At 39.7% G+C, this 18,290-nt stretch overlaps 1 protein-coding gene across 1 annotated transcript; it reads left to right on the plus strand.

Moving 5' to 3' along the window:
- The first annotated feature begins 434 nt into the window (after positions 1-434).
- Positions 435-17,702, plus strand: gpr37b (G protein-coupled receptor 37b). The gene is made up of 2 exons (XM_033988938.2): positions 435-1,732; positions 16,035-17,702. The coding sequence occupies exons 1-2, from the start codon at positions 713-715 to the stop codon at positions 16,848-16,850; spliced, it is 1,836 nt and encodes a 611-aa protein (XP_033844829.1). The 5' UTR covers positions 435-712; the 3' UTR covers positions 16,851-17,702.
- Positions 17,703-18,290: the final 588 nt, after the last annotated feature.

An 18,290-nucleotide genomic window follows, 5' to 3' on the forward strand; every position in this document is an offset into this window, starting at 1 on the left:
CGTGTAGATGCTATTCACAGCGCCACCTGTGCGTAAAATGTGCCACCTCTCGATTCGTGTGCCGGGCGTGGCTGTGTGTCTTCTCTGCCTTGGGGGGCTCTTCCAGCGGTGTAGTAGTAGTAGCTGCGGGGCTGTTGTAGATGCTCCGTGATGGATGAAGAATGACAGATCGGGGTTAGCCGCCAGGGGAGTCCATTTTCTTTTACGCGGCCCCATCCAGAGCTGAGAAAGAAGAGAGGCGAGGAAGAGTCACTACAAGGCGCCACAAGGAGGAGGCAGGCACAGGCAATCGGAGAGAGTGGCGACCGCTTTCCCCCTTCCAGGACCACCCCTCCCTCTCACTCCCTCTCTCTCCGTGTCACTCTCCACAGCTATCCACTGTGTGCATCAGTGGGCTTCACTCGCTGCTCGCCGCATTGACGCCACTACTCTCCCCGCCGCTGCTGGACACAAGCCGAACAAAGTGCAGGTTTTTCGGATGCTATTTTTATACCTGCGGATTGGATGGTGCCCTCAGAGTGGATATGCACCGTTTCCAATTTGGAGAAGAGGAAACAGCTGCAGTACGCGAGTGGGCTTTAAGTTTTACGTTGCAGCAGAGGAGTTGTGAACGCCGTGCCGTTTTAAACATGGGTGTAGACTGAAGGAGGACGCAGAGAGGATGCTCGTATGAGGATTTAAACCGTTCTTGCTCCAAATATACTCTCGGACCATGCAGTTTTTGCCGCTCAGGACGTTGTTTGTTTTACTGGCTTATGCGCAAGTCTTGGATTCCCTGTGGACCGATGGCGAAGTGCGGACTAAAGAAAGCGATAACGTGGGCATCCACTTGAGAACTTTCCACTGGTCCTCTCGGGAGAACCATCAAAACAAGGCAAGAGAGCACCACGCCACAGGTGCGGCAGCAGCAATTAGCAAAGCTGCGCCCAACTCCACGCGCCCTTGGGGAAAAGTAAAGGAGACGAGAAAACCAGCGCGCAACAACAGTAACAATAAACCCAACTTGAATAGGACAGTGACAACCGTAGAGGACGCGAACGCTGCTTCACACTGGGACCCAACGCGACAACATAATAACAAGAGGATAAAGTTGAATGGCGGGCTTAGTGGTTCAGCAGGTGGACACTACAATGCGCCTAAGCCCTCTTCACTGGTTATGGACGAAGAGGGAGGCGACAGGCGTAAAAGCGTCTCCAAAGAAGAAGGGCAGAAGAAAGGAGTGCCTAAAAAGGGAAAGACTCGACGAAACAAAAGCGAAATAGTCATGGCACAAGCGCACTCCGCGTCTTGGGAACCCATGCCCAAGCCGGTGGCGCTTACTTCCACGGATCTGCCCTCTGACCTCTTCACGAGGAGGAACGACTACTTCTACACTTTTAGGGGCGAGGATAATCCGTGGGATGCGACCCCCATGACACCTCCAAGTTCTCTGGATTTTGTGGATGAAATCAAAAACCCGTTTTGGCCCGTGACGAGTGAGACCTACGGGGCGTACGCGATCACGTGCGTCTCCGGGGTGATATTTTTAGTGGGGATAGCAGGGAACATCGCTATCCTGTGTATTGTGTGTCAGAACTACTACATGAAGAGCATTTCCAACTCCCTCTTGGCTAATTTGGCGGTGTGGGATTTTGTTCTCATCTTGTTCTGTCTGCCCATGGTGGTTTTCCATGAACTGACCAAGTCCTGGCTCCTGGGAGAATTCACGTGCAAAGTTGTGCCCTACGTGGAGGTAATACTAACACTAATCTCAGTTTCACTTTCAACTACACTGTCTATTGCGCATGCGTAAAGGATTATCAATTAGCAAAACTAGACAGTTGCACAAATAAAGGGGAATAAAGGCAAAGGGAGGCTACTCAAAGAAGGCAGGGCACTGGAGAGGAAAGGATATATAACCTATTCATGTGTAACCCTTAGTTGGTCCACTAAAGCCTGCTGTCATGATAAATACTATATTGACTTAATGTTCAATATATGAAAGATGGGGTAATCATTTTTGGGGGTCAATATTTATCGTGTATATGTTTTATTTGTAAAACTGGGAAATATTGGTTATATTCCTGTGCTACAAATGGGATTTGAGCTTTAGAAAGTTGAATTATGAACCATGACTCATAGATGCAAACTAATTTATTTATTGCTGCTCATGTGTTTTATTTATTATTATTAGTATTTTTTTTGTATTTTTTTTTTTTTGTATTTTTTTGTTTGTTTTTTTTTACAATATTGCACATTTAGAATAATTATTTGGTGATAATTCTGCTTTATGTTTTGGTTTCAATATTATCATTTATATTTACTTCAACAATATATCACACTTCAAAATAAGTTTTTGTGGCAGGCCTAGGCCCACTTACCCATGCTAACTCTATGGTAAATAGTTCAATTTCAACAAATTCACTGAGTCCATGTCATATGTGTAATTGTCCGTTTGAGCCCATTTCTCACTTTTTATAATACAAGAAGTAATGACTGATAAGAGGGAATGTTTCTACGTAGGCCTGTCACGATAATACATTTTTGAAGTTTGATATATTGCTGAAGTAAATATAGGCGATAAACGATAATACTGAAACAAATTTATGCCGCATAATAACCCAAGAGCAGATTTAAACCAAAAAAACTATTCTAAAAGTACAAAATTGTTCACAATCATGAGCTGCATTAAATAAATAGTAGAATGAATCACTTAAGTACTTAATTTGCATCTGTAATGAGTGATAGAAATTATTAATTAAACATTTTATGGCTTAATCTTATCAAAAAGGCCAAAAAAAAGCCAAAAATTTGCCAGTAGTGCAAATAAAATGTACACACGATAAATGTTCAGCCCAGACATATATTGTTCCAGCTTTCACGATAAGTCGATATAGTTATGACAAGCCTATTACTATGTACTAATTAATTCTCCACCATAGTTTTAAATGTTCTCAGTCACAATCATAGACGATCAGACATGTTTTGGTTTTTGAGCAGCAGAACATGTAATTTTACACTCTTTCGGCCCCTCTAAACGGATTAAGAGTTTCGGTTTAAAATCCACACTGGAGATATAGCTATAGGCTGCCACCACACTCTGCCAGTAAAGACACTTTGTTTGTCACTTAAACACTTACTATTGGAGACTACCTCACCTAGTCCTCAAGGCAAGCTAGACACAAACATACACAAACCCATTAGAACCACTTGTAAGGCAATAGCTCCCAATTACTCAAACACTGTCATTCAATCTCATGTGCCCACTCACTCAATCATAGTAAATGTCCTTACTTGTCCGACATGTTGTAGTAAATGACTGAACAGGTACTTTACTGTTTTTATTTTCACATTTTGCATATGAATTTTAATTGACACATCAATCAAGAAGGGTAGAAATTCGCTTTATACAACATCATTACATTGACAATTAACATGGCTCAGTGGGACCACACATAAAAGGACAAAGGATTAGAGGTGAGCGGTATCATGACTCCGCCCCTCAGTGATAACACAGCAGCAGGAGTGGAACCATATTTCAGGCTTTTAAGCTGGAGACTGTCATTAGTTTGCTATTTTTAGTCTTTTGTCTTCATTGTATTCTCTTTGAATGCCGAAAACAACCCAGACATCTTAATGAGATCAACCACTGCACATTATTCAGAAAATGCAGCTTCAAAAAGCACTAGTGAATAAAGAGTGACCTTAAATCACTTAAAGCACCACATACTTGAATACATTTTGAAAAATAATAAGCTACCGCCAGTCTCGACTCTCGATTATGTACTGATTTACATGCACATGCATATTCAGTGTAACTCAAAACACATTAAGGCATATCCCAAATTCTGAGTGGCTGTTGCAAGAATTTTAGAGAATGTATTTTGTTCTATTTTGGCCTATGCTACTTTACTAAATGGTTAATACACTATATACTACACAAATGAAGTACTTGGGATTCTTCTATTTGCCATTTCATTTGTGCAAAAAGTGAGCAGAAAAGATCACCAAATGCATTTATAAATTCTTCCCATTTAAGTTGGATATAAATATGTATTTATACTATACACAGGCTGTGCATCTGGTCCTTATAATTTCACCTCTTGATGAGTACATATGTTTTAATCATAAAGGGATCAGAGGGAAAGTGTCAACTCCCACTGTTACTCATGCTCCACCCAATAACCACAGGGTATTATTTAATAACTCTAATAACACAGACCACATGCCTCACACTGGGGTACAGACAATATGGACACTACACATATTGTGCTACATTTTCATAATTTGCATTTTGAAAGATGCAAAGTCCCTAATCTAATCACTAATATATGGTATAATATGGTTAAAAATAGCAAATAATGAGTGTATAAAGAGTATGGAGTTATTTTTTGCACTTTTGTGATTAGTTCTTGTGCATGGGATTCACCTTTTAGTGACACTTTGGAACATTTCAAAGCAATAACATTATCTAAGACTCTCCACCAGAAAAGTTACACAGTATGACATTCAATTCATCTCCATGGAAAAAATAAGGTGACACTGTTTGGTCAAGTTAGTCAGAATTGTGGAAAAGCAGCACTGCTCTTAGTAAGAATGGACGTTTTGAAGAGATCTTTGTTCAGTAAAAAGACATGTAATACAAGGTAGGTATATGAAATGCCATAATATAACATTCAGGCAAAGCACATCTCCATGGAGACCAGTGAATGACGTTCCTCCATCAGGAAATACATAGTGCACCCATTGATGGACTGATAGAATATACTGTAACTGTTATCTTTGGTAAAAATCGAGAAAGTGAGATGATTTTTTTGTCAATATCACCGGCCTAGCATCACATCTCAAGTGTATATATTTGTGTGGTTTGTTTGTGTAAGACTAGCCTCAGGCCTGGTGTCTCTATGGAGCATTCACTATAACACACGGATGCACTGATTCACCCAATAGACGTTCATTCTTCACTTAACCCAAAAATCGGGCACTGAAACTGCAGCGTTTGGCCCCAAAATGCCCCCCCTCACAAACAGGCCCTTGTGGGATTTGAACACAGTGAAAATGTGAGCTGAAGTTTACATAACCGAATCAGGCTATAGATAATGTTGGTCAGTGAGGAAGAAGTGTCTCACAGTACAATGTTCAAATGTTTTATTCATAAAGGAGAGGTCTGAGCTTGGAGAGTCTTTGCTTATTTTGGATTGATTCTTGCTACACTTCTAAATGAATATTCCCTGCCACACATTTAAAAAAACAAAACAAATTTACAGTAATGGGAAATTAGTTGCCAATTAAGGTAATTCACAACAGATTTGGCATCAAGCTAGCTTTTATATGTCTTTTTTTTTGTCTGGAGTGTTCAAACTGTTCAAAGCTTACAACAAGTAGGGCACCTGGCTTAAATGAACGAGTTGAAACCCAGAAGAATTAAACACTGATGGGGTTAGTGTCAACAACTTCTCAACCGCTGATGCACAGAGAGCTGAAAAACCCAAATAGCTGCTAATAATTTGTGTTTTCACCTGCCTCCTAATTACACTTTATAAAAACTAACAAAAGGAACAAGTGTGTAAGCTGAGAAGGAAATATTTAATTTGTCATGGAACATTCAGAGGTACAACACTGCCACACAATGATTAAAATGATTCAGGCCCATTACCTTTCGAGACAAACTGTTGAGGCCGAAAGTACAAGAAGCATTAAGTTTGATTAAGTGTTTGCTGTGGGGTTTTTTTTTTAATCCACTAAATGTAACCAGACTCTACTTAATGTGTGAGCAAGCCACTTCAGACAACACTGGCCATTAGGCGTGATATTATAAATCTACATTGGAGCGCAGTCTCATAGGAAGAAAGTGCGTATACACCTAGGTCGCTATCGTCTTTAATCACTGCGGCTAGTGTACGTTTCAGACTCTCTTGTAATATTTATGGTTTCCTATAGAGTTTTCGCATGCTATATAGGAAGCCATACGTTCTGTTCGCTCCGTGCTTCGTGTTCCATGGTTTGTGCAGCTTTGAAACATCTGGCCCGTGTAGAGCCTTGCGCAGCCTGCAGTCAGAACTATAGACTGTCCTTGATATGGTACAGTGGGCTTCACAAGAGACAGAGAGAGGCTAACTACTGAGGCAGAGAAGAAGGGAGCAGGAGAGAGAGGGGACGATTGAAACACGGGCACTTGCAGCTTCGAATCACACAGAAAGAAGAATACACAGTGGACTTGATAATGTATTTGTAATGTATTTTTTAGTCTGACATGTATATTTACTGGCAAATGTCATTAAAAATAATAATAATGTCTTCATTCACTCCAAACTCTGTGGTGGTAAGCTACTATTGTAGACATTATTTGCCCTTGGGTAGACTGATGGAAGTATCACCCCCTCCAAGCAACACCAATCACTCACACACACATATAGCATTCATACAAGGCAAAGTGGATGAAGTATGTGGTGACAGCTTTCATGAGAGTGACTGCTGCCCCACTGTAGCTCCTACATTCTCAGCGGTCTCCCATCCAGGTACTAACCAGGTGTCTGAAATGTGATGAGATCGGTAGTTGACAAGCAGATGCACTTGCACACACACACACACACACACATAATTGGAACTAAACATTGGATTGAACCCAGATCCAAACATAGATTAGAACAGGACCAAACCAAGACCTAATCTGGACTCAAACCATAATAGAGTTTGCCATGTGAATTGGTGGTTTTCAGATTGTAGAATGGGATGATGCCATACTCCCAGATGGTGGAAAGAGCCAGTTTCCCCTATTGATTACATTGTACTTTGCCATGAAATGTCTAAAAGGTAAATTCACAAATGTTGCACCTGGTAATTTTTGTTAGTGACTTGAATCAAGAACACTGTATTACAACAAAAAAACTATTATTTAACAATATTAAGTTTAGCTGCCCCCATCTGTATTGTATTATTGACCTATAGAATGCTCTGATGTCATCTGAAACCCAGCACTATGTCATATGTTAGCGGTTTTAACCAAAGTTACAGCATGGTTTGGATCCACTCATTCACCCTCGTTACTATAGACTTAAGAAAATAGCACCACCCTTGCCTCTCATATTGGATCTAGAGAAAAAGAGAAAAAAAATAAATCTTAATATTAGATGAATTCCAGTCATCAAGTTGCTGGTGAATATGAATGAAATGCTACATGTCGCTCACATTCAAATGACACAGCTCTGTAAATACCACAATACAATGCATTCCCTGTGTGTTACAATAAGAACTTCTGAAAAAAATAGGCATGTCATGTTGTAATACATCACTTATCCAATTATTTAAGTTCAAACTCAAGAAAAACATAGTTAGGCCTATCACAATAACCACTATATCAACTTATTGCCCATTACATGAAAGCTGGAACAATATATTTTTAGCGCAGTATTTACCATGGGCACTTTTTCTTTGCAATAGTGGGGAGATTTTTGTAATTTTTTTTGTGATACATTAAGATTTGAGCTGTAGAGGGTTCAGTAAGTCAATTTTTATGCCTAAATTTTGCTTCATTCTGCTATTTATTAATGGCATCAGTGGCATAAAGTAGTTTCAGTATTATTGTTTATCCTGGTATTTCTTTATAGCAATATATCATGCTTCAAAATGTGTTATCGTGACATGCCTAAACATCGTCAGAGTTTACATTCTGAAATCCTTTCCTGTGTGCTTGAGATTTATTTCACTCAGTGTACAAGTGTTACAAAAGGAACTTATTTTCAGCCTGCCTGCTCAGCTAGCCGGCATGCTGCTCCCTAGACAGTAATGTCGTGGTGCAGATGGGTGGGATGGCCCTCTGATTCCTGCCCACAGCTCTACTCTCTGTCTCCCCGTGTCTTCCTCTCTGCATCAGCTATCTCTGATTAGAAATGAGCCCCAGGGGAACCACTAGAGCACAGTTACATAGGCACTCTACTTACACTATCAAAACAATGCACCACTACATACTGGAGATGGTACAACTACACACAAATCTCACAAACTCACAATGTCATGGCCCATCTTAGGCAAATGAGAGTTAATTGCAAGATATGTAAATTGCACATAGTATGTAATTAGCAGTTTTCCATTATGCATGTTGGCGAGTCCATTCAGTCAGTAGTCCAGTCAGTTCTGTGGGTATAGATGGAGACATAGTTTTGAATGGTGCTGACAAGGCCATGCACAAGGGAGATGTCGATTCATTTAACAACTTGATAATTGTCACACAAAATGCACAGCTGTTAGAACTGCATTCGAAATGAATCTGACAGATATAGGAGCATTAAGCTTTTTAAATTGTGCCACAAACCAAGGCATTGTTTTTGTTTTGTGTCTATGTAGGCCTGTCATGGGAATTACTATATCGACTTATTACTCAGTATATGAAAGCTAGAACAATATATATTTTTGTTGGGTCTCAATATTTACAGTGAGTACTTTTTTTTTTTTTTTTTTTTTGCAAAAGTGGGGAATTTTGGAGTATTTTTGTTGTAGTACGATAAGCTTTGAGCTGTGGAGGGGTGAATTAGTGTCTTTTATACATAATTTGTTGCATCCCGGGTCTTTTAATGAAGCAGACTATTTAAAAATGGTTCACTGGGATTATCTTGCATTATTTAAATTTTAATTAGTGGCATGAAATAGTTTCAATATTATCGTTTGTCATGGTATTTCTCTAGCGACATATATTGTGCTTCAAAATGTGTTATTGTGACAGGTGTGTGTCTATGCAACATTTACATTTTAACCAAAATATAGGCTTTTCGATGTTGTGTTTTCAGTTCGGTCCAGTCATCCAAACACAGGGGCAGCGCCAGAGGAGGGGCTTGAGGGGATCCTAGCCTCCTTGAATGATCAATCCTCCCTCATAGCTCCCCCAAAGATTTTTGCCCCACTTTCATAGCACATCCAATCTAATAAAAATGTCCAAATGGCAACTAGAGAGTGTTCAAAATTAGAGTATAATAATAAGAAAAAAAATTATTCCGTATTAGATCAGTACAGGGGATAACTACATTTAAATTTGTCTTGTAGGTTGGGGGTGCGCTCCACTGTTCAAAGTAGGGTTTCAAACACATTTTCACCAAGGGCCACATCAGCAAAATGGCTGCCGTCAAAGGACCAGTAAAATAAATGTAACTACTTTTTAAACTTGTTAATTAACTGTTTCTGTATTTATTACTTATTTAGGTTACAAATTTTGCATATGCATTTGCAAAGATGTAAAAATTATGGCTGTGTAACCGCATATCTCCTGATAAAACGACATTTTAAGACCATCATACCTTTTAATTTATCCCGTTGAGAGCCACATTTGGCCCGTGGGCCTTGAGTTTGACACATGTGGTTTAAAGGCTCTAAATTAATTGATACTTATTAAGTGAGCACCCACACTAAAAACTTTAGCACCACCTTAGCTCCACCAACCAAAAATGTCTCTTGCCGCCTCTGTCCATACAGCTGCAACAAGTCGTGTGGATGGAAAATATTTATAAAAAAATCTGAAAATGTAGTATTTCTTGCTCTTATATTTCTAAATGTATAAATAAAAAGTTCAATAGTAAAATCATATATCTCCATCTTGAAAAATTGCACAAAAAAAAAAGTGTTTTATCAGTGACAACAATGTATAGTGAATTTTATCAAGAAGGAATGAAATAATATTTTGATAGCAGTAAAGTACATTTGGTTGGTGGAAATATTGATACTAAGACTCCGATGACGTTCTCAGTCCATGCTTTAGCTTCAGTCTGGCCTCAATGATTAGTGTTTTATAGCAGCCAGCCAACGTACACTTTCAGCAGAATATATTTTTTATGTCCAGGGGAAATGTGCCGGTATCGTGTATAATTAAATGGAGCAGAAATTTATTGTGTGAGAGAAATACTGCCCCAGACGCACTGAAAAAGACTGAGGACAAAAGAAGCCATATTGGAGTATTGAGAAGAATATATGAGTGTATTTGGCATATTTCAGTCTAACACATATGCTGTACCTTGTTTTGAACCATGAGTTTTAGTATGAATGGTTAGCTTCTGTTCTTTTAGTCCCTCCTCTCACTTTGATATTACAAACAACTATCAACCAACCGCATGCCTGATTGGATATATGATATGCAGCCAATCACAGTGAGGTAGCAGATATTCCATGCCCATAGAAGTATGCAAAAATTGTGATAAAATGTAACTATATATATATACAGTATATAATATACACAGTAGCTATTGGCTTTCTGTGCTTCACCCTTTGAGATATTGTTGCGAGTAGTTATGTTTTGCCATTATCTTTCTCCTCAATCACTCACTAGCGCTTTTAAAATTGGCGATCTGCTTGTAAATCACCGCTCACTCACAGGTGTATGTGCTATAAACATGCTGGTGCAACTGGCTGAATGAGCACTAAAACACGCCTGTCCGACTAAACAGGGACACACCCTCAAAGATGCCTCCCCTCTCACTCCCTCTCTCCCATCCACACACAAAGGCCAGCTGTTAGATGGATGGGGGCTGTCACAAGAGCAGCGTCTCCAGTGAGAATTATGGTCTGAGGAGCTGGCTCTGGCTCACACTTAGCATGGTAAAAGCCACCAGCTTGAGACACCTCTGTCTCTGTACTGGATTCAATGTTAAAGTCTTCATTGTCTGCGATGGTAGGCCTGTAGAATGCAGTGCACAAGGTTCACTGACATGTGGATAATGCTGACATGGGTTGGTAGGATTATTTTTTTTTTCTTTTTACCAAAAAGAATCCATTCAATAAAAGAGCAACTGGTTAGTTTTAGTATGTTACAGGTGCTGTGTCTGATTTTAGTCTTTAAAACAGAACAGAATGTGAAAACAGAACTAGTTCATTTTAAGCATGCTGTAGTGGTCTAAAGTTATTCCTCCCTTACTGTATGCATTCAGTGCGTTTTAATTATTCACCATGATGAGTTTATAAGCACTTTTCACAACTCTCAGAGACCAGTATGTGTTTGCCATGGGAGCAAATACCATGTTAACATGCACTTCATGATTATAGGTTTGTAAAGCCTGTGAAATAAAACATTCAATACCTTAAAGGGGCTCTATGCAAAGGGGCACAAAGTAATAACTCCTCAGAGACATGTTAGTGACAGTGTATCTTTAAATCTTTGCTGTACCTCATTAACATATTTCTAAAGATTAATTGAAACATGTTTTATTCATGATGCAGTGCAAGTGCACTATAACATGAGACTGGAAGACTATGCATGACCTGGTACAGCCCATTACCTCTAACAGAAGTGCAAGTCACAACTTGGCCACACAAACCTCCAACAGGCCCAATTAGAAGACAATTAATAATACACTACTTCAGTGGCACCAGCTCACTGGATCTTTAATCAGGAGGGTAATGGAGTGTTATTAAAAGTGCAGTAAGGGAAAACATGGTTCATACCAACTGAGCAGACAGACACCGACAACATAATGTGTTACACATGAAGGATTTCTGAAATCTATGTTCTATATTAAATACATGTATTAAATAATATTGAACCAATGTACAACAACCACAACAATGTGATCTGTAGTGTACTCATCAAATGTGATAAGTTATACTATTATAATAAGTACTAAGGGTAGTTTTTTAAGCACATTATACCTTGCACTTGATTAATATTTTGAAGTATTAGTTCTGAGTAAAAAAAAACAAAAAAACATTTCAATACAATAAGGTTGTTTAAATAAATTTTAATAAGACTTGATGGATACTGATATGTAACTTTACGGTAACAGAAGTACAAAACCGATTCATTCATTTGATTCACTGCAGTAGACAGTAAGCAAATTTATTTTTTTGTTTTCTTTAATAACAAAAGTGTGTGCAGTTAAAATTGTGACTGGACCAGAGCCTTTCCGAACCTGCAGCTTTTGTTGGGTATTTTCAGTCTGTGTTGGTCAGTATCTAGTTCCAGTTCTGCACAGAAAAAACTGATGAACTGGGACTGGGTGATGTACCTTTCTTAACAAAAGGAGTACATAGCTGTGAATGTATTTTCCTATCTGATGAAGTTGCCCAAATCTTGAAAGGGTATCCTGGGTTATCTATAAGCAGACAGCTGCACATGAATCCATTACTTTGAAGAAGATTCACTTCCTTAAACTGTTTGAAAGAGATGCAGGACTCCTTTAACCAAAATCTCACCAGCTGCAAACTTGTAGATAACTAGGAAATGCCATGACCGTGATGAAGTACTGTAAATTAATGTTCCACAACAATCCACATCCATAAACAACAATATTGTTGTTTTTTTCCCCACTGTTCAAATTATACCTATTCTAGAAATGACATGACATTTCACTTTTTTCATGTTTCAGGGAAATTTTAAAACCTCATAACCTGTGGCTGATGTTCATATTGTCAGACAGGGTCAAGCTGGTGTTTAGAGAAATGACACTTAAAAGCCTGTATTTCTTATGGTGGAAAATTAATATTGAAATCTTTGACCAAAACTAATCTGATCAAAATATATGATCCATCAATATAAGAAAAGAAAAGTCATAAACTGAGCCCTTCTTATGGCCATTGTTTTTTCTTATTATAACATTTCTGCTCTCTAGACCTCCCTCCCTCCTACATGTCTACAGTACAAAGGTCTAATTGTCCACCCAACCCTTACCCACACACCACAGTGATCAAAGCTGAAGTAGCACTCCTCTGTGACAGCCCTTACAGCCACATCCAGCCCTGTTGTTCCATCCATGAAATATTTACTGCATTCACTGCACCTGCCTCTGTCTGTGTGTTCACTCACATTGGAAGTACATAACACATGAGCAGCCAGTGTGTTTAAATGGGAAAACTGGGTCACATGTACCATAAGATATGCTGTAACTATGATACAGATAAATAAAAATAAATATAAATAATAAATAAAAATAGACTTTATAGCATCAAGGCCTTTAAATCTCTCAAACCTATCATCTTATTTATTAATTATATTATTAATTCTGGAGGACGATCTATCATAGAGAAGTTATTTGACTTTGACTAGAATGTTCCATAGTATGGCATTGAGCTTGCTGATGTTACCTGGTCAAGTTATAGGTCAGATCTGTGGAAAGGCGAGCCTAGTCAGAGGCTGATATTTAGGAATGTTTTTACAAGTTTTTTAAGTATTAAAAGTGCACCTTAAAGATTGTAGATCAGGGAGAGTTGGATAGACTATGCAAGAATAGTATTTGGAATGAATGCATGTAATTATCGAATGTTAGGTCTTCAGAAAATACAAGGCATTGTTAACAATGCTTTTTCTCCCAATTGTACATGGTTGTGTCTTGTTCTCTGCTGAAATAGTTGGCAGGATGTCATCTTGTGGAAGGTTTGAGCTACCATCAAACATCCATCAAACGAAAGCGCGTTCCTGTCAGATCCTGCGAAATGCAGCTTCCCCTGAGGCCCACTGTGCTTTTCCGCTTTTGTTCACACAAAAAAAATTGCAGTCAATAAGCACTATAAAACAAGAACATGCATATAGTTAACCTTTATAGGTTTTCAATGTACATCTACACTTACAAACCTGAGGTCTTTTGTAGTCTAAAAACCCAGTTAATCCGTGCCGTGATCAGTGCATACTGTTGTGCACTTTGGGCAAGTCACATCACCAATGATTCCTCAGTATGATTGTGGATTGTGATTGGTGTTAGTCAAAGAAACAGCTGACACAGATTGACAGCCACTGTTCTGTAACACTCCCAGGCAACTGTGGCTGTAATATTAGCCTAATACCATCAACTGTGGGTAGCGGATGAGTAATGCAATATAAGGATCTTGAAAAGTGATATATAAAATAAGAAATAAAAATTAAATTATCTTTATTAGTTTACAAAATGTAACTGTAGCTTGTCTGCCTCTCAAGGCCCATAGTTACCATAATGGTCTCCATTCACCCATGACTCCTGAGGAGAAACACAGACAGATGAATGATTGAATCACAGACAGGCTACGCTAACACAATTACAGGCCTGTACTGTGGCATCATGTCATGACTCACCAGGATCATTGTTAGCGCTCAGGGTCAGCTGCATGTTAGCCTGCTAGCCGCTCGTCTGGCCCAGATTTTCCAAATGGTCAGTCATCATTAGCCTGGTTAGCTGCTTCCTGTAAGTCATGGGGTCACTGAGCATGAGCTAGCAGCCCCTCTATAGTTATATTTCATCTATATACTTCCATGCAAGCTAAATGTGATTGGGGCTCTCAAACCAGATTCGCCAGGGCCATCTGGGAAGCTGGCGGCTGTAATTAAATCAGATATGAGGGATGGGAAGAAGGGACTAAAGATGTGCAAATGGGAATCAATGGTGAGAGCAGATCTGAAAAGGAAGAGATATAAGAAAGGTAGCCTGGGTGCTGCCAGGTTTAGCGCCTGAGGCAAATTCAGGAGAAAGAATGGTTCAAATGAGGACACCAGCCCATAGACTCAAAACCGCTGCTGTGGCTGCTGCTGTGGAGTAGGCTTGCTTACCAGTGCCCACTCTGCCAAAATGCTAATCCAAACACATGCTGCAGAAACAGGAGTCCTTTCCCTCCATTTGTCAACCTAGTGTGGAGGCGATAATGGGTAATTAGACACTGCATGCATGTTTTCAAAGCACAAAAAAGGTAAATAGAAACACTCACAATTAATTTTTGTTATTTGCTATTTCTGGCAATAGGGCAAAACAACAGATTGTAAAAGCCATAATGTGTTTATGTCCTTTACAAGTCGAGTCTTAAGTACAAATCATCTTTAGTCTGTGGATAAGACCTCACATGTGGTTTTGAATGCCATAAGATTATTCGTCATTTTTAACATATGTTTTGATATTTCAGTTTCATGAGTCGTCAAAAAATAAAATTTAAATAAAAACACATACGCAGATGGTGATTGATATGAAAAACGGTATCATATTTGAGCAACCTGTAGACCACATGTGTCAAACTCAAGGCCCGGGAACCCAAATGTGGCCCGCCATGTCATTTTATGTGGCCCGCGACAAGGTAAATTTAAATGTATGTCTTAAAATGTCAGTTTATCGGGAGTTACGCAGTTACACAGATATATTTTTTATATCTTTGCAAATTTGAGACAAACCATTTTGCTGATGTGGCCCTCGGTGAAATTGAATTTGACACCCCTGCTGTAGACCAAAAATTAAGTTGGACATTTCCTGATCAGTCTAAAAAATAACTCCAATACGGCCGCATGGAACTACTGGAGAAACTTATCATTTTGTGTTTAAATTGCAATATCTGTCAGAGAGAGAGAGAGAGAGAGAAAAAATAACACTTCCAAATATTGTCTAAAATTGCCCAAAATGCTGCTTTCTCATGATTTGGAGTCAGACAGGATGCAGCTCATCACCATAAGCAGCTTGCAGTCCTTTTAGCGCCTGATCATAACGACTTAAGAGCCCTGCGCCACTTGATAGCTCCTATTCTGACCACTTCTCCTTATCACTTGGCCAGCTGTTTAATAGAGGGGCTAGAGAGTCAAGCCTTATGTCTGCATCAAGTGTTTCCAAGATGGTGTTGTGTCTGTATAAAAGCACTCTATGCATAACAGTTAGTGTCATCCACATGAACTGAAGGAAAATAGCACTTCTTAAAGAAATTGGTCACATAATTTTGATTCAATCTTGTGTTACGTCTAAGCATTCAAGTGTACCATTAACACTTAAGCTATTTTGGTTTGTTTATGGAGATGTAATAAATGTGTTATACAACTTTTTGTTTCAATTATGGGAGGCAGTTTGGTTATTTTATGATTGAGTTCACATTTTTCCTGGCTTGCATTTTGTTTTATACTTGTTTAGTCCTGATGTAGATTTGGTTTGGTCTTGTTCTGTCTAAGCTGGTTTGGGCTAGTCCATGATTAGTTCCAGGTTTTGGTCCTAATTTTGAGGTAATATGAGTGGGAATGTATTGCGTAGGGCTGCAGTCCACCTATGACGTTCTTGTTATTTGCTTCTCCAATTGATACCTTGGTTATAGTTTAGGATATAGAGTTTCAGCTACTGCTTTTATTCATTTCGATTGTCTTTTCTCAACAGGTTGCCTCATTGGGTGTGACTACGTTCACTCTCTGTGCCCTCTGCATCGACCGCTTCCGTGCCGCCACCAACGTCCAGATGTACTACGAGATGATCGAGAACTGCACCTCCACCACTGCCAAATTAGCCGTCATCTGGATTGGCGCTCTGCTTTTGGCACTGCCCGAGCTCCTCATACGACAGCTGGTGGTGGAAGACACTGGCATTCCAGACGAGCCCCCGGTGGAGCGCTGCATCATCCGAATTTCCACCTCTTTACCGGACATGCTTTACGTTCTCGGTCTGACCTACGAAGGCGCTAGACTTTGGTGGTGTTTCGGTTGCTACTTTTGCTTGCCCACGTTGTTCACGATCGGTTGCTCATTGGTGACGGCGCGCAAGATCCGTCGCGCGGAGCAGGCTAGCGTGCGTAGCAACAAGAAGCAAATCCGATTGGAGAGTCAAATGAACTGCACCGTTGTGGCTTTGGCTATAGTCTATGGAGCGTGCGTGGTGCCAGAGAACATTTGTAATATAGTGTCTGCATACATGGCCGCTGGGGTCCCGGAGCATACCATGTCCGTGCTCCACCTTCTGTCCCAGCTTTTGCTCTTCTGTCGGGCCGCGGTTACTCCCGCCCTGTTACTTCTTCTATGTAGACCACTTGGAAGAGCCTTTTTAGACTGCTGCTGCTGCTGCTGCTGCAACCACTTGCCCTCCTCCGCGACGGGTAGCGATGACAACGAACATGAATGCACAACTGAACTAGAGTTGTCGCCTTTTAGCACTATCCGCAGGGAGCTGAGTAACTACACTCCAGCTGGCTCCAACTGCTAAGGGGCAGAGGGGGCAGGAGGGGTACAGATGTTACTGCGTAAGAAGGTGCCTCTGCCAGATGAGGGCACATAGCCTTAAATCGTCTGGTCAAATGAATGGGTGCATGAATGAGCAATGAGTAACCACATTCAAACAATATTATGGAACATTTACGGTGACTTTTGAACCCTTATATATAGGGAAAACTACACTCAGAGCTTGGAAACTTGGAGTACATATCTTTGCAATAAGACGCACAGGTTAACATCACAATCTTTACCACTTCTGCCAATACAAAACCAACAGTGGCATGGTCTTGTGTGTTCAATACAGATGCACTACTAGACTCTTGTTTGTGGTCAATTGTTCAAGTTGCTTTTTTCTCAAAATCGACCGAATCTCCCAAAGGATAATTGTACAGATTAAGTTGACAGAACTCGACGTTTACTGCTGTGCAATGTACATATAGTTTCAGTAATGTTACAGTGTGGTACTTTACATCTGTGGCCAGTAATCTAATATTTATGTACTGTAATTTAAATGGTACTGGTACTAATTATTGCCAATCAGCTAGTTATGTGTCATTGTTGGGGCAGCCTTGTACAATACTTCTAATGAAGCTCTCAGTTACACAGTGGCACTGCCTATACAATGGAAATCCTCCGTTTACAATTATATAGTTCCTGTAATGGTGCACACACGCTGAGCCTTTGTGACTGGGGACCTAGGCTTTGGATAATTAAACAGTGAAGTCTTGTGTTTGTAAGAGCAGACTGAGGAAACCAAGGGATTAAAGTGTGCTCTTTATAAATCTGTATTATGTCGAGGTGTGTCAATTCTGGGCTGGTCTCAGAAGAACTCAAATGGACTTAAAGGGGCTTTGTTATGTTTTATTTGTAGTTTGGGGTGTTCAAATATCCTCATACTAAATTTCTCCTCATACTGTTAACTGATGGCTGATGCAAAAATGAAATATACTTGTAAGGAATTGACTAATGTGGAAAATTTGAAACAGAGCTGTAAGTCGTCTGCATAATTGCAATACAAATCTAATGGGAACAGACTGCACATGGAGCGTGTTTATGAAAGGAACAGAGAATACAGGATTATTCAGACAGAAGATATTAAAAAGTAAAAACATACAGTAGAACATGAATGCATAATACAGCCCCTTTAACTGAGTTTCAATGTGCTAATAAATCCAGGTCAGAAATTATAGGTGTCGTACCTAATAACTGAATAGACATAATGGGCTGGAAGTGGAATAACAGCTAAAGTTGGACTGAACTTTAAGTAAGGGTAAATTAGTGAAGTCTAGAAGCCCGGTGTCCTGTTACATCTTACACTATGCCTTGTATATAGTGTACAGTTACTCTGGTGCTCGTGATGCTTGCACTGTAGACAACATATCCACTGGTTTCAAAACAAAATAAAAGAAACTGAACAGTGTTGATACTGGTC

The sequence above is a fragment of the Periophthalmus magnuspinnatus genome, chromosome 23 (assembly GCF_009829125.3).
Source record: "Periophthalmus magnuspinnatus isolate fPerMag1 chromosome 23, fPerMag1.2.pri, whole genome shotgun sequence".
Classification (NCBI taxonomy): domain Eukaryota; kingdom Metazoa; phylum Chordata; class Actinopteri; order Gobiiformes; family Gobiidae; genus Periophthalmus; species Periophthalmus magnuspinnatus.